Source organism: Trichoplusia ni, chromosome 11 (genome assembly GCF_003590095.1).
Source record: "Trichoplusia ni isolate ovarian cell line Hi5 chromosome 11, tn1, whole genome shotgun sequence".
Classification (NCBI taxonomy): domain Eukaryota; kingdom Metazoa; phylum Arthropoda; class Insecta; order Lepidoptera; family Noctuidae; genus Trichoplusia; species Trichoplusia ni.
The window spans coordinates 14060004-14087820 of record NC_039488.1 but is presented as its reverse complement, the minus strand read 5'-3'; the positions used below and the strand labels follow the sequence as shown (position 1 = coordinate 14087820).

Below are 27817 nucleotides of genomic sequence, written 5' to 3'. Positions count from 1 at the left end.
CGAGCTATGCTATGTTAGAAACTACGGAAAACGTTAAAACAACGCGATTTCCGCGATATCGACTTTTGGAGTTTCACCGAGCTACGCCAACCTAAGTCTTGCTACGCGCCTAGAGAAACGAAAAATAACAAAACTCACGGATCACCTTGATATCGACTATTTTGAGCTATGCTATGCTGGGAACTACGGAAAACGTTACAACAACGCGATTTTTGCGATATCGACTTTTGGAGTTTCACCGAGCTACGCCGACCGTAGTAGTTCTACGCGCCTCGAGAAACGAAAAATAACAAAACTCACGGATCACCTTGATATCGACTATTTTGAGCTATGCTATGCTAGAAACTACGGAAAACGTAGAAACAACGCGATTTCCGCGATATCGACTTTTGGAGTTTCACCGAGCTACGCCGACCTAAGTAGTGCTACGCGCCTCGAGAAACGAAAAATAACAAAACTCACGGATCACCTTGATATCGACTCTTTTGAGCTATGCTATGCTAGAAACTACGGAAAACGTTAAAACAACGCGATTTCCGCGATATCGACTTTTGGAGTTTCACCGAGCTACGCTGACCTAAGTAGTGCTACGCGCCTCGAGAAACGAAAAATAACAAAACTCACGGATCACCTTGATATCGACTATTTTGAGCTATGCTATGCTGGGAACTACGGAAAACGTTACAACAACGCGATTTTTGCGATATCGACTTTTGGAGTTTCACCGAGCTACGCCGACCGTAGTAGTTCTACGCGCCTCGAGAAACGAAAAATAACAAAACTCACGGATCACCTTGATATCGACTATTTTGAGCTATGCTATGCTAGAAACTACGGAAAACGTAGAAACAACGCGATTTCCGCGATATCGACTTTTGGAGTTTCACCGAGCTACGCCGACCTTAGTCTTGCTACGCGCCTGGAGAAACGAAAAATAACAAAACTCACGGATCACCTTGATATCGACTATTTTGAGCTATGCTATGCTAGAAACTACGGAAAACGTTAAAACAACGCGATTTCCGCGATATCGACTTCTGGAGTTTCGCCGAGCTACGCAGACCTAAGTCTTGCTACGCGCCTCGAGAAACGAAAAATAACAAAACTCACGGATCACCTTGATATCGACTATTTTGAGGTTCGCTATGCTAGAAACCACGGAAAACGTTAAAACAACGCGATTTCCGCGATATCGACTTTTGGAGTTTCAGCGAGCTACGCCGACCTAAGTCTTGCATCGCGCCTAGAGAAACGAAAAATAACAAAACTCACGGATCACCTTGATATCGACTATTTTGAGCTATGCTATGCTAGAAACTACGGAAAAGGTTAAAACAACGCGATTTCCGCGATATCGACTTTTGGAGTTTCACCGAGCTACGCTGACCTAAGTAGTGCTACGCGCCTCGAGAAACGAAAAATAACAAAACTCACGGATCACCTTGATATCGACTCTTTTGAGCTATGCTATGCTAGAAACTACGGAAAACGTTAAAACAACGCGATTTCCGCGATATCGACTTTTGGAGTTTCACCGAGCTACGCTGACCTAAGTAGTGCTACGCGCCTCGAGAAACGAAAAATAACAAAACTCACGGATCACCTTGATATCGACTCTTTTGAGCTATGCTATGCTAGAAACTACGGAAAACGTTAAAACAACGCGATTTCCGCGATATCGACTTTTGGAGTTTCGCCGAGCTACGCCGACCTTAGTAGTGCTACGCGCCTCAAGAAACGAAAAATAACAAAACTCACGGATCACCTTGATATCGACTATTTTGAGCTATGCTTTGCTAGAAACTACGGAAATCGTTAAAATAACGCGATTTCCGCGATATCGACTTCGGAGTTTCGCCGAGCTACGCCGACCTAAGTCTTGCTACGCGCCTCGAGAAACGAAAAATAACAAAACTCACGGATCACCTTGATATCGACTATTCCGAGCTATGCTATGCTAGAAACTACGGAAAACGGTTAAACAACGCGATTTCCGCGATGTCGACTTTTGGAGTTTCACCGAGCTACGCCAACCTTAATAGTGCTACGCGCCTCGAGAAACGAAAAAAAACAAAACTCACGGAACACCTTGATATCGACTATTCCGAGCTATGCTATGCTGGAAACTACGGAAAACGTTAAAACAACGCGATTTCCGCGATATCGACTTTTGGAGTTTCGCCGAGCTACGCCGACCTTAGTAGTGCTACGCCCCTCAAGAAACGAAAAATAACAAAACTCACGGATCACCTTGATATCGACTATTTTGAGCTATGCTATGCTAGAAACTACGGAAAACGTTAAAACAACGCGATTTCCGCGATATCGACTTTTGGAGTTTCACCGAGCTACGCCGACCTAAGTTATGCTACGCACCTCGAGAAACGAAAAATAACAAAACTCACGGATCACCTTGTGTTCAAGAGCAAAATGTACTTTTATAGTAATTTGTTAAACCATAGCGCGATAGATGGCATTGACGTCGAATAAGATCGCGCTATGGTTTCGTTACATGAGTTGACATATGTATTTTGAAGCATTTTCAATATATGACTCTCTCGCAGACCAAACAGTGTTGTTTTAATTTATCAGTGCAGTTCTTCAGCTCGGTGCTTAACATTTGGTCCAAGCGAGCCGGATGTCAGACCCGGTTAAGTCTAGACTTTTTTGGAGTGCAGCGGTGCCAGCTTTGGTCCGCATCCCAAGTACTCGCAGTGGATCGCTGCGGCAAAGTACTGGGATTATAGTTCAACGGATGGCCACAGAGGGCGCCACCGCGATCAAGATCAGCCTCCGAGTTGAAGAAGAAACAGCTTCGTGCAGCAAGGTGGACGGAGCCAGTGATTGCGGGGAGTTCCAGTTCAAAGTGACGCCATAGAGGGCGCCACTAGCATCGACCAGTTCAATCAGTCTACGGGTTTGTGTGTCTGAAGTGCAACAGTGAGTACAATTTATCGAGTAGAAAAAAAGAAGTAGCAGTGACAAATAAGAAGTCAAGCCAATTTGAACTTTATTTCAAGGAACATTTTAACTTTAAAATTTTGTAATTATATATAGATATTTCAACTTAGTTTTAAGACTGTGTATATAGATAGGACTTAGAATAATTCTAAGACCTATGCCCGATTTCTGAAAGAGTGAATTTGTATTTCAAACACTTGTAAAATTTTTCGGATTCTTTGAGACTTCATTCGAATTCATTAATTGTAAAACATTTCATAAATTATTTAATATCAAGAACATGGAAGGCAAAATTAATATATTAAAAGACCTTCAAAATGTTATTCAAAAAGCTTTAACTAATGTTAAAAAGTGTCCGAAAGATAGACTTACTTTAGAATATATTCAAGCAAGACTTGAATTACTTGAAAATGATTGGGATTCATTTAAAAATACTAAAACTCAAATTTACGGTCATTATAAATTAGAGGATATAATAGGTCAAAAGGTTGTGGATATTTATGATTCAATCGAAGATACTTACATTACATGTAAATGTTTAATGAAGTCTATTCTTAACAAGCTCAATGTTGTTAGTGAGTCGCAAATTCCAAAGGGCGGTCCTAACAATAATAGTGGTAATTCAAAATCATCCAATTCGTTCGTAAAGTTACCGAAAATTGCAATCCCAACCTTTTCAGGCAAATACAGTGAATGGACAACCTTTCACGATTTGTTTATATCTTTAGTTCACGAAAATTCTTCATTAGACAATGTTCAAAAACTGCACTATCTGAAGAGCCACCTTACAGGTGAAGCTGAACAGTTGGTCAGGCACACACCAATTTCAGCTGCTAATTATAGCGAATGTTGGTCACAATTAGAGAGGCGTTATGCTAATAAGAAGTACCTAACTAATTGTATTCTGAAAAGATTGTTTGGCCAAAAACGAATAAATGTCGAATCAGCTAGCGCGTTAAAGGAATTGTTAGATACCACAAGCGACTGTTTAAGTGCTCTAACAAATCTTAGTATCGATGTGAGTACATGGGACGTTATCATCATCCATATCGTAACGTTCAAATTAGATAATGAGACCAGGAAGCAGTGGGAGTTAAGCGTTTCTAACATTTCCAGCAACGAATTGCCAACCTTTCAGCAGTTTCAAACGTTTATGGAAAGTCGCTTTCGGGCGCTAGAATGTATCGAGCCCAGGAAAGCTGTCGGATACCAGGTCAGTAACAGTTCACACGCTCATAGCTCTAAAGTGATGATAGCCACAAAGTCATCCTATATTGTACGTTGCGAATACTGCTCGGAACCTCACAAGCTCTGTTTCTGTAAACAATTTGCTAAACAGTCCATAGTAAGCAGGCGCGAGTTTGTAGCAAAGAATAAAATATGCTTCAATTGTTTAGGCAGCAATCATACAGTGTACGACTGTAAAAAGCAGACCTCCTGTAGAGTTTGCAAAAAGCGCCATCATTCCTTGCTGCACCCTTACGGAGAGCCAGAGAATAAAGGCCAAAATGCAATAGCAACGCCTATGGTGGATAGCACTAGTTCTTCGACTAGTGATAATCCTATTATGACGTGCTTGTCTACAGGTAAGGTTCCCAAGCCCAGACAGGTGTTATTAGCTACTGCGTTAATAAAAGCCAAGTCAAAGACTGATGAATTCCAGACTGTTCGACCCCTTCTTGATCAAGGCTCACAAGCTTGTTTTATAACAGAAGCTACTGTCCAATTTCTTAGTCTTAAGAAAATTCCAGTTCACGGGCTTGTTTCAGGTTTAGGCAATAATCAATCAATCATTGCGAAGCACATGGTACAGTTTACCATCAAATCAACAGTCCATGTTGATTTTCAACTTAAGATAAATGCGTACGTCTTGAGTAAGATCACATCATACTTACCTGAGCGATGTATTCAACCAAGTTCATTTGATTGGATTGACATCAACGGTCTGTGTTTGGCAGATCCTAAGTTCAACACACCCAATAAAATAGACATATTATTGGGTGCAGATGTTTATGGTTACATCGTCAAGGAAGGCATAATTAAGAGTCCGTCTGGTACTCTTATAGCACAGAACACCACTTTAGGGTGGGTCCTTTCCGGTGTTGTCAGTTCGGATATTGATAGGTCAAGACAGCACATTAAAAATATAAACGTACATTATGCACAGTTCAACGAAGATCAACTCCTGAAAAAGTTTTGGGAGATAGAAGAGCAATCTAGTACAAAGAAAATCTTAAGTCCAGAAGAGCAAAAATGCGAAGAATCATATAGTAAAACTACTAAGCGAGATGATACAGGAAGATATATAGTACACTTACCGTTCCGCGATGATAATCCTGCATGTAAGGCCGGAGGTTCTCGTGAAATAGCTAAAATAAGATTCAAATCGTTAGAAAAAAGATTAAATAAGAACATAAATTTAAAACAAAGGTATACAGAAGTAATTAATGAGTATTTACAATTAGGACATTTAAGAGCTGTAAAAAGCGATAATAAAATGAATGAAGCGGTTTACTTACCACATCACGCGGTTATTAGAGAAGATAAGACCACGACGAAGGTACGTGTTGTGTTTAATGCTTCTGAAAAAAATAAAATACGGATACCTCGGTGGCTTGGTACAAGTTCAACTGACGATCGGGAACTGCACGGGTTTAGTGACGCCTCCAAAGCTGCGTATTCAGCCGTAGTTTACTTGAGAATTATCGATTCTACAGGTAAAATTCAAGTTGCGTTGTTGGTTGCAAAAACTCGAGTAGCCCCCATTAAGCAAATAAGCATTCCACGCTTAGAGTTATGTGGTGCAGTACTGCTATCAAAGCTTTTGATAGAAACCGCACAAGTACTCAATATTTCAAAAGTGAAGATTACAGCATGGACCGATTCTACAGTGGTACTAGCATGGCTTAACAGCCATCCTAGCAGGTGGAAAACCTTTGTAGCGAATCGGACCTCTGAAATATTGGACACAATGAGTTCATCTCAATGGTTTCACGTCTCAACCAAAGAAAACCCTGCAGACTGCGCTTCTAGGGGAATGCTTCCTAGTTTATTAGTTAATAATAAATTATGGTTTTCTTCATTTCTAAAAAATAATATTGTTGAGTACAAAAGGCCAAAAGATTTAAATATAGACTTAGAACAAACGATAAAAGTACACACAACTGTCGGTCCAGAACACATTATATTCAAAAACTATTCATCGCTTAGAAAGTTAGATCCTGGTGAGCCCTTGCCTTTAACCCCAGGACATTTCCTTATCGGAGAATCTATAGTGAATGTACCTGACAAAAATTATAATAGTTCAAATGTAAGTTACTTGACTAGGTGGCAATTCGTTCAAAGGATGTTACAGTCATTCTGGAAACGCTGGTCACAAGACTATTTATCAAACCTTATGAATAGATACAAATGGTCTTCTCAAGTTCCGGAGCCCAATATAGGAGACATCGTATTAATTAAAGAAGACGACTTACCGCCAAGTCGCTGGCTATTAGGTCGTGTTGTACAAAAGCACCCAGGTGATGATAATGTCACACGTGTAGTCTCAGTACGGACTAAATTCAAAAGACCAACGTCAAAGTTATGCGTTTTACCAGTTACGGTTAAATGTAACATATTTAGTCCATTTTATTTACAATATTTTTATGCATGTTTAGACCAAAAAGGGTTTTTTATTTAGCGTTAATTGTATTTAGTTATATTATTAATATTTAAGGTCTACATGTTAAGTTCATGTATTTTAAGTTCAAAGTACCTGTATCCCATAAGTTAAGTACTTTAAGAAGGACATTCCGTCAATAATGTCCTTGGTGGGCGGTATGTTCAAGAGCAAAATGTACTTTTATAGTAATTTGTTAAACCATAGCGCGATAGATGGCATTGACGTCGAATTAGATCGCGCTATGGTTTCGTTACATGAGTTGACATATGTATTTTGAAGCATTTTCAATATATGACTCTCTCGCAGACCAAACAGTGTTGTTTTAATTTATCAGTGCAGTTCTTCAGCTCGGTGCTTAACACCTTGATATCGACTATTTTGAGCTATGCTATGCTGGGAACTACGGAAAACGTTACAACAACGCGATTTTTGCGATATCGACTTTTGGAGTTTCACCGAGCTACGCCGACCGTAGTAGTTCTACGCGCCTCGAGAAACGAAAAATAACAAAACTCACGGATCACCTTGATATCGACTATTTTGAGCTATGCTATGCTAGAAACTACGGAAAACGTAGAAACAACGCGATTTCCGCGATATCGACTTTTGGAGTTTCACCGAGCTACGCCGACCTTAGTCTTGCTACGCGCCTGGAGAAACGAAAAATAACAAAACTCACGGATCACCTTGATATCGACTATTTTGAGCTATGCTATGCTAGAAACTACGGAAAACGTTAAAACAACGCGATTTCCGCGATATCGACTTCTGGAGTTTCGCCGAGCTACGCAGACCTAAGTCTTGCTACGCGCCTCGAGAAACGAAAAATAACAAAACTCACGGATCACCTTGATATCGACTATTTTGAGGTTCGCTATGCTAGAAACCACGGAAAACGTTAAAACAACGCGATTTCCGCGATATCGACTTTTGGAGTTTCAGCGAGCTACGCCGACCTAAGTCTTGCATCGCGCCTAGAGAAACGAAAAATAACAAAACTCACGGATCACCTTGATATCGACTATTTTGAGCTATGCTATGCTAGAAACTACGGAAAAGGTTAAAACAACGCGATTTCCGCGATATCGACTTTTGGAGTTTCGCCGAGCTACGCCGACCTTAGTAGTGCTACGCGCCTCGAGAAACGAAAAATAACAAAACTCACGGATCACTACGATATCAACTATTTCGAGCTATGCTATGCTAGAAACTACGGAAAACGTTAAAACAACGCGATTTCCGCGATATCGACTTTTCGAGTTTCACCGAGCTACGCCGACCTTAGTAGTGCTACGCGCCTCGAGAAACGAAAAATAACAAAACTCACGGATCACCTTGATATCGACTATTTTGAGGTTCGCTATGCTAGAAACCACGGAAAACGTTAAAACAACGCGATTTCTGCGATGTCGACTTCTGGAGTTTCGCCGAGCTACGCCGACCTAAGTCTTGCTACGCGCCTCGAGAAACGAAAAATAACAAAACTCACGGATCACCTTGATATCGACTCTTTTGAGCTATGCTATGCTAGAAACTACGGAAAACGTTAAAATAACGCGATTTCCGCGATATCGACTTCGGAATTTCGCCGAGCTACGCCGACCTAAGTCTTGCTACGCGCCTCGAGAAACGAAAAATAACAAAACTCACGGATCACCTTGATATCGACTATTCCGAGCTATGCTATGCTAGAAACTACGGAAAACGGTTAAACAACGCGATTTCCGCGATGTCGACTTTTGGAGTTTCACCGAGCTACGCCAACCTTAATAGTGCTACGCGCCTCGAGAAACGAAAAAAAACAAAACTCACGGAACACCTTGATATCGACTATTCCGAGCTATGCTATGCTGGAAACTACGGAAAACGTTAAAACAACGCGATTTCCGCGATATCGACTTTTGGAGTTTCGCCGAGCTACGCCGACCTTAGTAGTGCTACGCCCCTCAAGAAACGAAAAATAACAAAACTCACGGATCACCTTGATATCGACTATTTTGAGCTATGCTATGCTAGAAACTACGGAAAACGTTAAAACAACGCGATTTCCGCGATATCGACTTTTGGAGTTTCACCGAGCTACGCCGACCTAAGTTATGCTACGCACCTCGAGAAACGAAAAATAACAAAACTCACGGATCACCTTGATATCGACTATTTCGAGCTATGCTATGCTTGAAACTACGGAAAAAGTTAAAACAACGCGATTTCCGCGATATCGACTTTTTGAGTTTCACCAAGCTACGCCGTCCTTAGTCGTTGCTACGCGCCTCGAGAAACGAAAAATAACAAAACTCACGGATCACCTTGATATCGACTATTTTGAGCTATGCTATGCTAGAAACTACGGAAAAGGTTAAAACAACGCGATTTCCGCGATATCGACTTTTGGAGTTTCGCCGAGCTACGCCGACCTTAGTAGTGCTACGCGCCTCGAGAAACGAAAAATAACAAAACTCACGGATCACTACGATATCAACTATTTCGAGCTATGCTATGCTAGAAACTACGGAAAACGTTAAAACAACGCGATTTCCGCGATATCGACTTTTCGAGTTTCACCGAGCTACGCCGACCTTAGTAGTGCTACGCGCCTCGAGAAACGAAAAATAACAAAACTCACGGATCACCTTGATATCGACTATTTTGAGGTTCGCTATGCTAGAAACCACGGAAAACGTTAAAACAACGCGATTTCTGCGATGTCGACTTCTGGAGTTTCGCCGAGCTACGCCGACCTAAGTCTTGCTACGCGCCTCGAGAAACGAAAAATAACAAAACTCACGGATCACCTTGATATCGACTCTTTTGAGCTATGCTATGCTAGAAACTACGGAAAACGTTAAAATAACGCGATTTCCGCGATATCGACTTCGGAATTTCGCCGAGCTACGCCGACCTAAGTCTTGCTACGCGCCTCGAGAAACGAAAAATAACAAAACTCACGGATCACCTTGATATCGACTATTCCGAGCTATGCTATGCTAGAAACTACGGAAAACGGTTAAACAACGCGATTTCCGCGATGTCGACTTTTGGAGTTTCACCGAGCTACGCCAACCTTAATAGTGCTACGCGCCTCGAGAAACGAAAAAAAACAAAACTCACGGAACACCTTGATATCGACTATTCCGAGCTATGCTATGCTGGAAACTACGGAAAACGTTAAAACAACGCGATTTCCGCGATATCGACTTTTGGAGTTTCGCCGAGCTACGCCGACCTTAGTAGTGCTACGCCCCTCAAGAAACGAAAAATAACAAAACTCACGGATCACCTTGATATCGACTATTTTGAGCTATGCTATGCTAGAAACTACGGAAAACGTTAAAACAACGCGATTTCCGCGATATCGACTTTTGGAGTTTCACCGAGCTACGCCGACCTAAGTTATGCTACGCACCTCGAGAAACGAAAAATAACAAAACTCACGGATCACCTTGATATCGACTATTTCGAGCTATGCTATGCTTGAAACTACGGAAAAAGTTAAAACAACGCGATTTCCGCGATATCGACTTTTTGAGTTTCACCAAGCTACGCCGTCCTTAGTCGTTGCTACGCGCCTCGAGAAACGAAAAATAACAAAACTCACGGATCACCTTGATATCGACTATTTTGAGCTATGCTTTGCTAGAAACTACGGAAAACGTTAAAATAACGCGATTTCCGCGATATCGACTTCGGAGTTTCGCCGAGCTACGCCGACCTAAGTCGTTGCTACGCGCCTCGAGAAACGAAAAATAACAAAACTCACGGATCACCTTGATATCGACTATTTTGAGCTATGCTATGCTAGAAACTACGGAAAACGTTAAAACAACGCGATTTTCGCGATATCGACTTTTGGAGTTTCACCGAGCTACGCCGACCTAAGTTATGCTACGCACCTCGAGAAACGAAAAATAACAAAACTCACGGATCACCTTGATATCGACTATTTCGAGCTATGCTATGCTTGAAACTACGGAAAACGTTAAAACAACGCAATTTCCGCGATATCGACTTTTTGAGTTTCACCAAGCTACGCCGTCCTTAGTCGTTGCTACGCGCCTCGAGAAACGAAAAATAACAAAACTCACGGATCACCTTGATATCGACTTTTTTGAGGTTCGCTATGCTAGAAACCACGGAAAACGTTAAAACAACGCGATTTCCGCGATGTCGACTTTTGGAGTTTCGCCGAGCTACGCCGACCTTAGTAGTGCTACGCGCCTCGAGAAACGAAAAATAACAAAACTCACGGATCACCTTGATATCGACTATTTTGAGGTTCGCTATGCTAGAAACCACGGAAAACGTTAAAACAACGCGATTTCTGCGATGTCGACTTCTGGAGTTTCGCCGAGCTACGCCGACCTAAGTAGTGCTACGCGCCTCGAGAAACGAAAAATAACAAAACTCTCGGATCACCTTGATATCGACTCTTTTGAGCTATGCTATGCTAGAAACTACGGAAAACGTTAAAACAACGCGATTTCCGCGATATCGACTTTTGGAGTTTCGCCGAGCTACGCCGACCTTAGTAGTGCTACGCGCCTCAAGAAACGAAAAATAACAAAACTCACGGATCACCTTGATATCGACTATTTTGAGCTATGCTTTGCTAGAAACTACGGAAAACGTTAAAATAACGCGATTTCCGCGATATCGACTTCGGAGTTTCGCCGAGCTACGCCGACCTAAGTCTTGCTACGCGCCTCGAGAAACGAAAAATAACAAAACTCACGGATCACCTTGATATCGACTATTCCGAGCTATGCTATGCTAGAAACTACGGAAAACGGTTAAACAACGCGATTTCCGCGATGTCGACTTTTGGAGTTTCACCGAGCTACGCCAACCTTAATAGTGCTACGCGCCTCGAGAAACGAAAAAAAACAAAACTCACGGAACACCTTGATATCGACTATTCCGAGCTATGCTATGCTGGAAACTACGGAAAACGTTAAAACAACGCGATTTCCGCGATATCGACTTTTGGAGTTTCGCCGAGCTACGCCGACCGTAGTAGTGCTACGCCCCTCAAGAAACGAAAAATAACAAAACTCACGGATCACCTTGATATCGACTATTTTGAGCTATGCTATGCTAGAAACTACGGAAAACGTTAAAACAACGCGATTTCCGCGATATCGACTTTTGGAGTTTCGCCGAGCTACGCCGAGCTTAGTAGTGCTACGCGCCTCGAGAAACGAAAAATAATAAAACTCACGGATCACCTTGATATCGACTCTTTTGAGCTATGCTATGCTAGAAACTACGGAAAACGTTAAAACAACGCGATTTCCGCGATATCGACTTTTGGAGTTTCGCCGAGCTACGCCGAGCTTAGTAGTGCTACGCGCCTCGAGAAACGAAAAATAATAAAACTCACGGATCACCTTGATATCGACTCTTTTGAGCTATGCTATGCTAGAAACTACGGAAAACGTTAAAACAACGCGATTTCCGCGATATCGACTTTTGGAGTTTCACCGAGCTACGCTGACCTAAATAGTGCTACGCGCCTCGAGAAACGAAAAATAACAAAACTCACGGATCACCTTGATATCGACTCTTTTGAGCTATGCTATGCTAGAAACTACGGAAAACGTTAAAACAACGCGATTTCCGCGATATCGACTTTTGGAGTTTCACCGAGCTACGCTGACCTAAGTAGTGCTACGCGCCTCGAGAAACGAAAAATAACAAAACTCACGGATCACCTTGATATCGACTCTTTTGAGCTATGCTATCCTGGAAACTACGGAAAACGTTAAAACAACGCGATTTCCGCGATATCGACTTTTGGAGTTTCACCGAGCTACGCTGACCTAAGTAGTGCTACGCGCCTCGAGAAACGAAAAATAACAAAACTCACGGATCACCTTGATATCGACTCTTTTGAGCTATGCTATCCTGGAAACTACGGAAAACGTTAAAACAACGCGATTTCCGCGATATCGACTTTTGGAGTTTCACCGAGCTACGCTGACCTAAGTAGTGCTACGCGCCTCGAGAAACGAAAAATAACAAAACTCACGGATCACCTTGATATCGACTCTTTTGAGCTATGCTATGCTAGAAACTACGGAAAACGTTAAAACAACGCGATTTCCGCGATATCGACTTTTGGAGTTTCACCGAGCTACGCTGACCTAAGTAGTGCTACGCGCCTCGAGAAACGAAAAATAACAAAACTCACGGATCACCTTGATATCGACTCTTTTGAGCTATGCTATGCTAGAAACTACGGAAAACGTTAAAACAACGCGATTTCCGCGATATCGACTTTTGGAGTTTCACCGAGCTACGCTGACCTAAGTAGTGCTACGCGCCTCGAGAAACGAAAAATAACAAAACTCACGGATCACCTTGATATCGACTCTTTTGAGCTATGCTATCCTGGAAACTACGGAAAACGTTAAAACAACGCGATTTCCGCGATATCGACTTTTGGAGTTTCACCGAGCTACGCTGACCTAAGTAGTGCTACGCGCCTCGAGAAACGAAAAATAACAAAACTCACGGATCACCTTGATATCGACTCTTTTGAGCTATGCTATCCTGGAAACTACGGAAAACGTTAAAACAACGCGATTTCCGCGATATCGACTTTTGGAGTTTCACCGAGCTACGCTGACCTAAGTAGTGCTACGCGCCTCGAGAAACGAAAAATAACAAAACTCACGGATCACCTTGATATCGACTCTTTTGAGCTATGCTATGCTAGAAACTACGGAAAACGTTAAAACAACGCGATTTCCGCGATATCGACTTTTGGAGTTTCACCGAGCTACGCTGACCTAAGTAGTGCTACGCGCCTCGAGAAACGAAAAATAACAAAACTCACGGATCACCTTGATATCGACTCTTTTGAGCTATGCTATGCTAGAAACTACGGAAAACGTTAAAACAACGCGATTTCCGCGATATCGACTTTTGGAGTTTCACCGAGCTACGCTGACCTAAGTAGTGCTACGCGCCTCGAGAAACGAAAAATAACAAAACTCACGGATCACCTTGATATCGACTCTTTTGAGCTATGCTATGCTAGAAACTACGGAAAACGTTAAAACAACGCGATTTCCGCGATATCGACTTTTGGAGTTTCGCCGAGCTACGCCGACCTTAGTAGTGCTACGCGCCTCAAGAAACGAAAAATAACAAAACTCACGGATCACCTTGATATCGACTATTCCGAGCTATGCTATGCTGGAAACTACGGAAAACGTTAAAACAACGCGATTTCCGCGATATCGACTTTTGGAGTTTCACCGAGCTACGCTGACCTAAGTAGTGCTACGCGCCTCGAGAAACGAAAAATAACAAAACTCTCGGATCACCTTGATATCGACTCTTTTGAGCTATGCTATGCTAGAAACTACGGAAAACGTTAAAACAACGCGATTTCCGCGATATCGACTTTTGGAGTTTCGCCGAGCTACGCCGACCTTAGTAGTGCTACGCGCCTCAAGAAACGAAAAATAACAAAACTCACGGATCACCTTGATATCGACTATTTTGAGCTATGCTTTGCTAGAAACTACGGAAAACGTTAAAACAACGCGATTTCCGCGATATCGACTTTTGGAGTTTCGCCGAGCTACGCCGAGCTTAGTAGTGCTACGCGCCTCGAGAAACGAAAAATAATAAAACTCACGGATCACCTTGATATCGACTCTTTTGAGCTATGCTATGCTAGAAACTACGGAAAACGTTAAAACAACGCGATTTCCGCGATATCGACTTTTGGAGTTTCACCGAGCTACGCTGACCTAAGTAGTGCTACGCGCCTCGAGAAACGAAAAATAACAAAACTCACGGATCACCTTGATATCGACTCTTTTGAGCTATGCTATCCTGGAAACTACGGAAAACGTTAAAACAACGCGATTTCCGCGATATCGACTTTTGGAGTTTCACCGAGCTACGCTGACCTAAGTAGTGCTACGCGCCTCGAGAAACGAAAAATAACAAAACTCACGGATCACCTTGATATCGACTCTTTTGAGCTATGCTATGCTAGAAACTACGGAAAACGTTAAAACAACGCGATTTCCGCGATATCGACTTTTGGAGTTTCACCGAGCTACGCTGACCTAAGTAGTGCTACGCGCCTCGAGAAACGAAAAATAACAAAACTCACGGATCACCTTGATATCGACTCTTTTGAGCTATGCTATGCTAGAAACTACGGAAAACGTTAAAACAACGCGATTTCCGCGATATCGACTTTTGGAGTTTCACCGAGCTACGCTGACCTAAGTAGTGCTACGCGCCTCGAGAAACGAAAAATAACAAAACTCACGGATCACCTTGATATCGACTCTTTTGAGCTATGCTATGCTAGAAACTACGGAAAACGTTAAAACAACGCGATTTCCGCGATATCGACTTTTGGAGTTTCGCCGAGCTACGCCGACCTTAGTAGTGCTACGCGCCTCAAGAAACGAAAAATAACAAAACTCACGGATCACCTTGATATCGACTATTTTGAGCTATGCTTTGCTAGAAACTACGGAAAACGTTAAAATAGCGCGATTTCCGCGATATCGACTTCGGAGTTTCGCCGAGCTACGCCGACCTAAGTCTTGCTACGCGCCTCGAGAAACGAAAAATAACAAAACTCACGGATCACCTTGATATCGACTATTCCGAGCTATGCTATGCTAGAAACTACGGAAAACGTTAAAACAACGCGATTTCCGCGATATCGACTTTTGGAGTTTCGCCGAGCTACGCCGACCTTAGTAGTGCTACGCGCCTCAAGAAACGAAAAATAACAAAACTCACGGATCACCTTGATATCGACTATTTTGAGCTATGCTATGCTAGAAACTACGGAAAACGTTAAAACAACGCGATTTCCGCGATATCGACTTTTGGAGTTTCGCCGAGCTACGCCGACCTTAGTAGTGCTACGCGCCTCAAGAAACGAAAAATAACAAAACTCACGGATCACCTTGATATCGACTATTTTGAGCTATGCTTTGCTAGAAACTACGGAAAACGTTAAAATAGCGCGATTTCCGCGATATCGACTTCGGAGTTTCGCCGAGCTACGCCGACCTAAGTCTTGCTACGCGCCTCGAGAAACGAAAAATAACAAAACTCACGGATCACCTTGATATCGACTATTCCGAGCTATGCTATGCTAGAAACTACGGAAAACGGTTAAACAACGCGATTTCCGCGATGTCGACTTTTGGAGTTTCACCGAGCTACGCCAACCTTAATAGTGCTACGCGCCTCGAGAAACGAAAAAAAACAAAACTCACGGAACACCTTGATATCGACTATTCCGAGCTATGCTATGCTGGAAACTACGGAAAACGTTAAAACAACGCGATTTCCGCGATATCGACTTTTGGAGTTTCGCCGAGCTACGCCGACCTTAGTAGTGCTACGCCCCTCAAGAAACGAAAAATAACAAAACTCACGGATCACCTTGATATCGACTATTTTGAGCTATGCTATGCTAGAAACTACGGAAAACGTTAAAACAACGCGATTTCCGCGATATCGACTTTTGGAGTTTCACCGAGCTACGCCGACCTAAGTTATGCTACGCACCTCGAGAAACGAAAAATAACAAAACTCACGGATCACCTTGATATCGACTATTTCGAGCTATGCTATGCTTGAAACTACGGAAAACGTTAAAACAACGCGATTTCCGCGATATCGACTTTTTGAGTTTCACCAAGCTACGCCGTCCTTAGTCGTTGTTACGCGCCTCGAGAAACGAAAAATAACAAAACTCACGGATCACCTTGATATCGACTATTTTGAGGTTCGCTATGCTAGAAACTACGGAAAACGTTAAAACAACGCGATTTCCGCGATATCGACTTTTGGAGTTTCACCGAGCTACGCCGACCTAAGTCGTTGCTACGCGCCTCGAGAAACGAAAAATAACAAAACTCACGGATCACCTTGATATCGACTATTTTGAGCTATGCTATGCTAGAAACTACGGAAAACGTTAAAACAACGCGATTTCCGCGATATCGACTTTTGGAGTTTCACCGAGCTACGCCGACCTAAGTTATGCTACGCACCTCGAGAAACGAAAAATAACAAAACTCACGGATCACCTTGATATCGACTATTTCGAGCTATGCTATGCTTGAAACTACGGAAAACGTTAAAACAACGCGATTTCCGCGATATCGACTTTTTGAGTTTCACCAAGCTACGCCGTCCTTAGTCGTTGCTACGCGCCTCGAGAAACGAAAAATAACAAAACTCACGGATCACCTTGATATCGACTTTTTTGAGGTTCGCTATGCTAGAAACCACGGAAAACGTTAAAACAACGCGATTTCCGCGATGTCGACTTTTGGAGTTTCGCCGAGCTACGCCGACCTTAGTAGTGCTACGCGCCTCGAGAAACGAAAAATAACAAAACTCACGGATCACCTTGATATCGACTATTTTGAGCTATGCTATGCTGGGAACTACGGAAAACGTTAAAACAACGCGATTTCCGCGATATCAACTTTTGGATTTTCACCGAGCTACGCCGACCTTAGTCTTGCTACGCGCCTGGAGAAACGAAAAATAACAAAACTCACGGATCACCTTGATATCGACTATTTTGAGCTATGCTATGCTAGAAACTACGGAAAACGTTAAAACAACGCGTTTTCCGCGATATCGACTTTTGGAGTTTCGCCGAGCTACGCCGACCTTAGTAGTGCTACGCGCCTCGAGAAACGAAAAATAACAAAACTCACGGATCACTACGATATCAACTATTTCGAGCTATGCTATGCTAGAAACTACGGAAAACGTTAAAACAACGCGATTTCCGCGATATCGACTTTTCGAGTTTCACCGAGCTACGCCGACCTTAGTAGTGCTACGCGCCTCGAGAAACGAAAAATAACAAAACTCACGGATCACCTTGATATCGACTATTTCGAGCTATGCTATGCTAGAAACTACGGAAAACGTTAAAACAACGCGATTTCCGCGATATCGACTTTTGGAGTTTCACCGAGCTACGCCGACCTAAGTCTTGCTACGCGCCTAGAGAAACGAAAAATAACAAAACTCACGGATCACTACGATATCAACTATTTCGAGCTATGCTATGTTGGAAACTATGGAATAGCTAAAAGAACGCGATTTCCGCGATATCGACTTTTCGAGTTTCACCGAGCTACGCCGACCTAAGTGTTGCTACGCACCCCGAGAAACGAAAAATAACAAAACTCAGAGGCTTCATCAAGAGACAGTGATTTAACATCAGGAACAGGACATTGTAGGAACATCGGCAGCGAATGCTTGCACGCTACACAAACAAGTTTAAACTAAGGCTTTTTCTTCTCAAGGCAGGCCGTCCGTTGTCTCATGCTCTCCAGCATAATTGGCGCAGGTGGGAGTTTTATTTGTGCAATACTTCCTGACGTGCCCGTATTCTTGACAGTGATTACAACGCTCCAATTCTTAATCGTCTTCAAAACGACAAGGACCTCAGTCTATGAACCTTAAATTTCTCCTTGGTGGCTACGAGATGTTGACGTATCGCGGAATCAATTTCTATGCCTGTCCATTTACGGCCTTGATTAGCCATACGCCGACGAATTACTCGAGTATTTTTAATAAAATCGTCTTTGGTAACTTTTAGTTCGTCCTTTCTATTTTGACGGCATAAAGCTGTCAAAATAGTTTCGTCCTCCATAGAGGCAGGGACATCTTTGACTAATATACGCGGTTGATGGCCCTTTTGCTTTTGTAACGCGATGTAAGCCAGCGGAATAATAATCGATTTGCTGTTTTATTTGACTTTCATTCGCGAAACGTAGTATAACGTCCGGTTTTTTTTTTTTACATCGATTTGGAAACCGTCGTGACTCAGTTTAATTGCGGTCTTGAGCGCCTGCTTTGTACCTGATAACATCACGTATTCTGCACTACGCTCTTCCATCGGGTACGCAACTACACAACGCGGAGGGCGGAGCGCGCGACTGCACCGGTGGGACGGCTTGCGGCAAGTGAAGTTTAAGTTTGTCCGCGTATGACTCCGTTTGTCTAACGTTCCGGGACTCAAAACCTGGATTGAATTTATTTTTTTCTAATTTACGTTGCGTATTCACTAATTTGGTGTCATTGCATGACGATTTAATGGCTAGCAGAGAAACTATAGCCGTTATGCGTCGAGTCATGTCCATAATGGCCGACTTATTCGCGATGTTTATGCGCGAGCCCTGATCGTTTACGACGTCGTTGATTTTGGACAGATACGTTGACGCTTCGGAACGAGATCGCAGTAGTTGGCGTTAGAGGTGTCTAAACTCGACTCATGGTTGTCATGAGATTTCGACCGTTGTATACGTTTCGACATATCGGGTGAAACGCTCGATGGTGATATTTCACTGAATAGTCTTTTAGACGGCACGGAAGGCGGTGACCTTGAGGACATATGGCTTTTACTAAAGGCATTCCCGCTGCGATCCGGCGGGTCATCGTTTAAATATATCGACATTACTTACACTTGACAAAGAAAGCGAAAATTACAGATGATTTTACAAAAATAGTTCGTTAACGAGTATTAACACCGGCCGCAGAAATATATTACGCTACCCTCAACTAAAGAAATAAAATGAAATGACTTACCGAATTATTATGTCGAATTATTTAGCACAAATATAAATTTAAATCACATTTTTTTACAAACCGTACACGAGGAATACTGTACCACACAACTGGGAACAATTCACGAGCCGGGATTCGAACACAGAACACCGTAAACGTAATTTAACCGAGCAGCGCGTTAGACCCCCACTGCACCGCACCGAAGCGCGGAGGGAAGTGTGAAGCTTATCGGAATTGCCTCAAGTGGGACAATGCCCCACAGAAAGTTCACGCTAAACGAATACATTACGAATCAAATTGGTGCAACGGAAACGAACCTGCGAATCTGTCTTTTTCATCAGTTTTGATGCGTGTACGTTCTTGAAGGCGCTTGGCACACACGTTTTATCCCCGCTTAAGACAAGCGTTCGTGAAATCCACAAATGCGTACTCTGAGTCTGGATGTCTTTTACATGAGATTTGAATGATTGTGAAGCCCTGCGATACCATAATTAAAGTCCTTGGTGCGGGATACGTTTAAAAACGAACTTTCAAAGTAGCATTAGCATTAGCAACATAAAATTTTTGATGCTCACAACTATAGCACAGATAAAATTTTAAGTTACTAAAGTATCATTTTTGCAAGTTGCTGGAAATAGAAACTTTGCTTTTTTATATTTTGTCAAATTTACCATATCTGGGGAATAAAATGATATTATACCAGTTTGAATTGTGATCAAATTTATTTTTAAACTTATCTAATATCACAAATTGGTTCATTCTGGTATTAATTACAAGAATTATTTATACAACATGAACAATGCAATATTTACATAAATATTGACGGTCAAATTTGTTTTGGCACGTTAAGTTGATAAATAAATTGATTAGAGTTACAACAATAACAGTTTGCACTTTAGGCGTCTGTTCGTCACGTAGCGTAATATTTATTTACACAAGTACGGGCACGCGGCGGGTCCGGACGCGCGGCGGCCGCTCGCGCTATAAGGGCTCGGGCGCGGCCAGCACGGCCACTGCCAGAGCCACGTGGGCCGGCGCACGCGCCTCTCCCGTCGGGAACGGAGGCAACCCTCTCAGTCCCGCCAGCCGCCGCGCTTCAAGTCGCACGCCGCTGTCCTCCTCTGGCGCCCCGTTTTCCAACGGTCTCACCCCGCTCTCATCGGTCTGAACTTGTCGATCGGATGACGTCCGCTCTGTCAAACGTTAGAAAATTACTGTATAAATATCCTTATATTCAATATATTCAAAATATTAAAATCGCTTGTATCATTTATTGTAAAACAGGTTAAAAACCTTATCATTGAAACTTCTTTGTTAACATGTGATGAAAAAGGTTCGATGAAATTAAAGTTGTATCGGAGCAGCCAATACAGCTGTATATAGCAGCTCTTAAAATTGGCAGGGATGCCGTTTAAGTTGGGTCTGTGATCTGTTGGGTCTGTCACTGTGATGTGTGTTAGATAAGTACTTTTGATAATAAAATGCCACGCCTGAGACTGAAATCGTCACAGTTATCGACGTGTTGGTGAGTAGTATGATTTGGTGTGTCAATACTGACTGTTCTACAACTAGACGCGGATGACATATATCTGACTGAAGAATTTGTTGCATGCGATGAAATGTGGGCGCTATTAGGAACTGAATTTCGTGACTAAGTGATGATAATGATGGTTGTAATGAAGGGTCAGGAATACAGAAATATGATTTATGAGTCAAGCTTGCGTAGCGGCTGTAACTAACCCGTGTCGTTAAGAGTGGAGAGGTCTGTGGATGGCGTGAGGTCGGGGGCGCGCGGCAAGGGCGCGGTCCCGACGAGCGCGGCGCACACGGCCCCGTGCCGCGCCCCGCCCGCGCCGCCCGCCACGGAGCGCCAGCGCGGGGGCATTAGGCTTGCGCGCACGTTACGTTCCGGGTGAACAATGATTATATACAGCTGTAATCAGTTTTCATAATTGCGTCGGTTCGTTATTTCATTACTATAGAATTATTCTTCCATGCGGTGGCACGTGGATGATAGTGTGTGTGCATAGTTAGTGACCGCTAGGCCAAAGTCACCACACTATGGGCGCTAGCGGATGGACGCCGTCGCCGTGGGCGGTCTAGGAAGCGGTGGCGAAACGATGTTAACGTTTACCGTGCGTGCTGGTACCATGTGGCCCAAAATAGAAAATCTTGGTAAGATTTGTGGGAGACCTTTGCCCAAGACCAACCTTTGACCTTTGCCCTTTGCCAACCTTTGCGAAACTGCAAAATCGCTGGAATCTACGTTTCTGTTAAGATTAACAGTGTTCATTGGTATTAAGATGTTTCCTGTACCTTTGGAGAGAACAAGCAGACGAGCGTGACGCTGGCACTAAGCGAGATGGTGACGGCCATGCTGGTGACTCGCAGCGGCACGTGGCTCGCCGTGCCGAAGTACAGCGGCACGAACGCCAGCCATATCACGCACGTCGTGTACATCGTGAAACCTGCAGCAAATGAGTCGGTAGTCTGAGTATCACGTGCGCAAGTGTGGAGATCAGAGCGAAGGCAGGTCGTACTAACCAATATGTTTACTTTCGTTGAAAGCCTCTGGGATTTTCCGCGTGAGCACAGCGTATACTGTGCACACTACGATCAGCACGACGGGATAGAAGAAGGCGATGGTATAAGAGGCATCAATGTAGGAATCACAGACCAGCATTTTGTCCTCCCGCGTCGGGTAGTGGTGGATGGCGCGGGCGGGTGATATGATTTGCCATACCACCACTATCACCACCTGCAGGTGTTTCCTCCATTATTTATGCAGTACTGAGGAAATAAACTACAATATCGTGTATTTTTGAATCCGCCATACATTACCTGTATCGATACAAGAACAGAACATATGAAGAGCTGAGACTTGGGTGAAATGAGCGAAGGTCTCCTCGCTGAGTGCTTGCTAGCGTCGAAGATCCGCGCAATCCTGTTAGTTTTCGTGAGGAGAGCGGCGTATACCACGGTGAAACAAAAGCCAGTTCCGAAGCTAGAACATTAGAAATTTGTTGTTAACCTTGAATTGATATTTTTATAATAACTATCGTGAGCGCGGCGCTACGCAGCGTAATGTGCGGCCGCTGACGTCAGTTCGACTCGCAATCCCGCCGCGTCAGCTCATGATTAAGGACTCCGGTTGGGTCCGATACTAGTCGGGCACCCCCGATAAATACGCGTGAGTAAACCGTTACATCACTTAAATTGATATGTTTAACAATAAATTTAACAAACTTTGTGTTTAATAAATTTTATTTAATTTCTGTTTTATTTTTATATGGTATAACAACGTTTACTGAGTAAACTAGTATTTAGTAAAATACAACAAAACACATTACCGTTGTAGTGAGCAAAGAACATCGGTAGGCCTGAAGACGAGAGCGAACGTCACGAGATAGCACATCATAATTCCTGCCAGCAACACGAAGGAGAGTTCCCGGCCACTGGCGCGTACTACTGGCGTGTCGCCACGCAGCCCCCACATCACGAGCACGAACCTGCACAGAGGCCCACGGTCAGTGGCTCACAGTTACATACGAGACAACACACTGCGCGCGCCGCACACTCACGTGGTAAGCAGCATTCCGAGCGATGAGAAAGCCATGGCGCCAATAGCAGCTGGCGAGTCTGGCCGCAAGTATAGCTCGGGAACGGGCGCGCAGAGCGTACGCGACACGCTCGGCAGCGTCCCTAGCGGACACTCCTCGCACGCTGTTTCTTTGTCCGGCGACCGAATCTATAGACAACAACGTTACCATGCATAAGCATTATGAAAATAAAAAGAAGAAATATTGGAAAGGTCCGATGTAGAAAGCTATTTTTAGTATAAGAACTGAGGCTGACCTCATACTGCGTGCAGTTAAAGCAGTGCCAGCAGCAGCTCTCGCCCTCCACGTACTGTTTGGCCTGTCCCAGCTCGCACTCGGCGCTGCAGACTGATTCCGGCGGATGACGCTCGTTCCACTTGAACTGTATTTCTAAACAAAAGCCAATACCCAGATATCACAGGAATCGCGGGAAGCCAAAGAAGGGTTGTAGCTGGCGCCGACAAGCATCGAGTATGATAAGTACCTACCATTCATATCAAGTTCGAGTTCCCCGTCGAGGTACCTGCCCACTTTCATCCAGCGGTACACCCCGGCAGATACTTGCTTGAAGTGCAGGATGTTGTATCGCGCGGGGCCGTCTCCGTTGCTGTCGAAATGAAACTCGTCTCCGCTGAGTCCTGCAACACTTTTTTATTACTTATTATGAAATTGTCAGCTTGTGTATATATTATAAGTATTAAGGATCAATATAACTTAATTACAGAGAAAATGCCAAGGCTTACTACAATATTTAATTCTCTTAGATTTTATAAATTAGGCTATGACCTATGAAGCGCACTTGTCGTAGGTAACGCAATAGCGTAGCGCCGCTAGCGGGCCGCATCGCGTCGCACAGCCCCGGCTTGCCGCCGCACAGCTCGCGGTGCATATCCCTGCAACACACAGGCGAGAGGACGTCAGCCGCGAGACGCGAGCAGAGAGACGGGCGTGCGGCAAGCGGCCGGCGTTTTGCGCACCTGATAGCATACGCGAAGGCGAGGACGGCGTCTGTAACGAACTGCAGCTGCGCTTCAAACTCGATGTTGTCGACGGAGAGCCGCTCGGCGCCCGAGCACATCCGCTCATACTGCACGTTGTACGGTGTGCGCGCGCTACCAGGATAGCGACATTTGAACTGATCTTCCCAAAATTCTAAAACCAAGAATGATATTTTTTGATTTTTCTTGATTGTTGAACGATCACGCTGTGGAGTTATGAAAAGAAAATGTAATAGATAATATTAAAATAAAATAAATTACCGACAAACCACGGATTCCTAGGATTGTTCTCAACGGTGAGATTGAGAAAATACTCTCGGAAGCCACGCACTTGGTTAGCCTGCGGCTGGACGCTGATGGTGCCTTCTACAGCAGCTTCGTTTCCTTCGGAGACGAGGGCACGAGCGCTCCAGCCGTCAGAGCCGACCCAGCCGAACGCGTCTGTAGCTCGCAGTCGGCCGACCGCCGCCATCACGCCCGCTACCTCCTGGTCCGAGCCGAACACGATCACACCTGCAGCCGGACAGTCAGTCAGAGAGAGTGCCAAGTTTACAATGCGTCCCAAATGTTTGCATCATTACCGCGTGCGCGGGGCCTGGATAGTAGTCTCGCCACGATTGCGTCGTATGCGTGCTCGTCCGCTTCCCCAGAGTCCTTTACTAGTCGTTCTTTCACGGCGATACATATATCGTTTCGGGCAAGGAGCGTTTCTAGCTCTTCGAAAGCCTGAAGTCAAATATTTAATAGTAATAATGACCTTATTAAATGATGTAACCGTTTACTCACGCGTATTTATCGGGGTAGCCCGACTAGTTTCGGACCCAACCGGAGTCCTTAATCATGAGCAGACGCGGCGGGATCGGCCGCTGACGTCAGTTCGACTGCTCATGATTAAGGACTCCGGTTGGGTCCGAAACTAGTCGGGCTACCCCGATAAATACGCGTGAGTAAACCGTTACATCATTTAATAATGAATCATTCTCACGACAGTTACTATCAAAAGTAATAATGACCTATTTTTTAAGTTGTAGTAGCTATCCACTAGATTGTTCAAAATTTTGGACTTACTTTAATACCATAGTTAGACTCTTCGTATATAATTGAAACATAACGCCAGCCAAGTTTCTTGACGATCTCGACCATGGCACGCACTTGGTGCAGGTCGGAGGGGATCGTGCGCGTGAAGTACTCGAACCGAGCCTTATTCGAGAGCTCCGGCGACGTAGAGAAGAACGACACCTGCGAACGAGGACTGCGCTATACACGCTGTAGTAGAATAGATATGAGCGGAGCGCAGACACGCGAGCAGGCTCACCTGCGGGATCTTGAACAGGCGCAGCAGGTTGGCGACCTGCACGGAGGTGACGCTGGACGCGGCGCCCACCACGCCCGAGATCACCTTCCTCACTGCCGTCGCGTTGCACGCGTATTCCGCGTCGTCGATGTTGCTAATGGACCCTGCAACAATCGTGCAACAAATAAAACATTTATATTTTCAGCATCAAAATAAAAAGCATGAAAACAAAAACGAATGAATAAAAGGAGAATTACAAAGTACTAATTGAAGTCATACTGAAATGCGTCAAAATTTCTTGCAACTAGTAATCAAATAATCTGAATAAATTTAGCCATCAAGTAGTAATCCTCTTTACATTCCTTTGTATGCTTACGATGGACTCACTTTTGAAAGCCTTTGCTTTAAAATTGAATGTCTACTAGGTTCGGTACTTGTTTTTTTAATACTATATGACTCGCACCCCGGTCACCGGTCTTGTTTACCGCGGGTTGGCGAGTCCAACCCACGAGAAACCAGAGTGTCATTCTATGTAGTATTTGGTATCCTTAAGCATTCGTTAGCAGAGTCTGCGAATGATTAGAAGTATAAATAAACCTTTGATAAAGTCGAGCGCCATCTCCAGGCCGTAGGTGTCGTTGTCGCAGTCGTCGAGCACGTGCGCGCCGAGGCGCACAGCGGGCGGCGCCAGGCCGAGGCGCGCGGCCGTGTCCAGCGCGAACAGCATGGCCTCCAGCGCCTGCACGCCGCCCTGGGCCATCACCGGCCCGCACGTCGCGCCCTCCGACCGGCTGTGCACCTGCCGCCAGACCAACATTCACGCTCTGCATACTAAGTTTCATCAAAATAATTTGTAAAACATTTATCTTCTTTTTTCTTCTTTATATAAATAAATATATTTATATAACATATTTTGTAATTTATTCTTTACGATGTATAATTGTCCAATAGTTGTAACTTTCACGGTTGGCGTTTGGACTAGGTCGTTTTTCTCGACATGTCGTTTGTTTGAGTTATTGATATTTAACTACACTTATGCTTAGCATTGGTTGAAAAATGTAAATACATATTAAGCTTCCTTATCGTTTATCAAGTATTATGTACAGCACTGTGTGTCACTGTGTTCTCGTGGCCCACTAATCATGTTCGTGGGTTCGACAACTAATTTGATTGATCAGGCTTCTAGAAGCTGGAAGTCCAAATACAAAATATAATGACACTGGCGAACTTATCTCCCTGATTTAACTGCTTGTGTTAAATGCTAAGTGGCTGATTTCGGACATAGATATTCTAGTTAAATAAATCTGTTGATCTTGTAACGAGCGTGTCTGGTAGCTGCGGAGGCGAGAGACTCACCATCATGAGGCCGCCCAGGATGATGTCGCCCTCGACGACGGCGGCGTGCTTCACGGGCCACACAGTCTCGTTCTCAGAAACTTTTTTCTTTGGAATGAGTCTTGTTTCGCGACGGCTACTGGTCGGTGCGTTAGTTGTCGTTATTAAACTCTTTGATTTTCGCGATGACTTCGCTTTGAGTCTAAGTTTTGCTGTAGTTGATGATGTTTGAAGGGGTACTATAGTAAAACTTTCAGTAGGAATTAAACGTGCAGGGATAGTAAAACTATTGAGCAAAGTAGTGGGAGCCTCGGAGACGCTGGTAGCAACAGCAGTGGGTTCGACCTGAGCGACGTGTTGTACGCCGGTGGCGGGCGGCTCGGCGCCCTCTGTCTGGATCAGCTGCTCGCCATGTAGGGAGGATGCACTCGGCCTCTGATCAGCGTCCTGTTTGCTTTTATATTTCCTTTTTTTAAACATTTTTGAAATGTCAAAAGTGCCAATTAGTGAATGTGATTCTCTTCTGTACCTGTGGATCCTTTTTGATGTCAGATTTTCGAGAAAAACCAGAAGGTCCGCCGGGTTTATCGTATGTGGCCCATTTTCAAAACTTGCCGTTAAATTGAGTAGTTCATATTCAAAATCAAATGCCAAGTTTGGAAGAATTGGTGTAGGAAGTCTGTGGTCGTGCTGGATCGCATACATGAGATGCTGTACCTCAGCCAGCAGCTGAGAGTGGTTGGCGTGCGCGCGGCCGCCGAGTGCGGGCCGGGGCGCGGCCAGCAGCAGCAGCGCTAGCGCCAGGCAGCGCAGCATGGCGCCGGGCGGCTCGCGACTCGTCCGCGACGCCAGCACACTCACCCAGCACATTGGCGGCAGGAAGAGGACTCGCGTCGGACTTTACTCACTTGCATGGCGATCACAACACACCACGAATCCATTAAAGCCACTCTTCTCATGACCAGTATTTGTTTGCAAATATGCATTTTTGGCTTATTAAAAAGATTAAAAGTCTACGACTGTTTTATTTATATGAATAGTTTGTTAGACTTACATTTTCTTAATTATACCAATGTATTAGAAAGTTTTAAATAGTAACTCCGTGAGGTTTGCGTAATAAACACAAGAGTACGCAGCGGCAGTTGTACGATCGAAAGGTATTTAGAAAGTAAAGTGAGACTCGATGTATGTGTGTCGCGGGGCGCGCGGCGGCCGGCGCGGGCGGTGGGCGCGGAGCGTGGCCGCGGAGTGCCGCGCGCCGCCGCCGCCGCGCGCTCGCGGCATGTGCGGCGGCGGCGGTCGCCGGCTCGCTGCCACGCCACTAACTGTTTACTTACAATTTGTTTCACTTGCACTGAATTGCTACATATAATACATT

The 27817-nt window shown here is 44.2% G+C and overlaps 1 protein-coding gene across 1 annotated transcript; it reads right to left on the bottom strand.

Moving 5' to 3' along the window:
• Positions 1 to 19902: 19902 nt before the first annotated feature.
• Positions 19903 to 27483, bottom strand: LOC113498938 (metabotropic glutamate receptor 2-like). Its single transcript, XM_026879203.1, has 17 exons — positions 26461 to 27483; positions 25702 to 25903; positions 25126 to 25268; positions 24879 to 25049; positions 24392 to 24536; positions 24072 to 24323; positions 23790 to 23964; positions 23599 to 23705; positions 23301 to 23450; positions 23069 to 23202; positions 22795 to 22961; positions 22564 to 22722; positions 22055 to 22217; positions 21758 to 21971; positions 21530 to 21681; positions 20954 to 21146; positions 19903 to 20406 (listed from the first exon to the last, which is right to left on the bottom strand). Exons 1-17 carry the CDS (start codon positions 27307 to 27309, stop codon positions 20195 to 20197), a joined length of 3588 nt encoding a protein of 1195 aa, XP_026735004.1. The 5' UTR covers positions 27310 to 27483; the 3' UTR covers positions 19903 to 20194.
• Between the last annotated feature and the right edge of the window lie 334 nt (positions 27484 to 27817).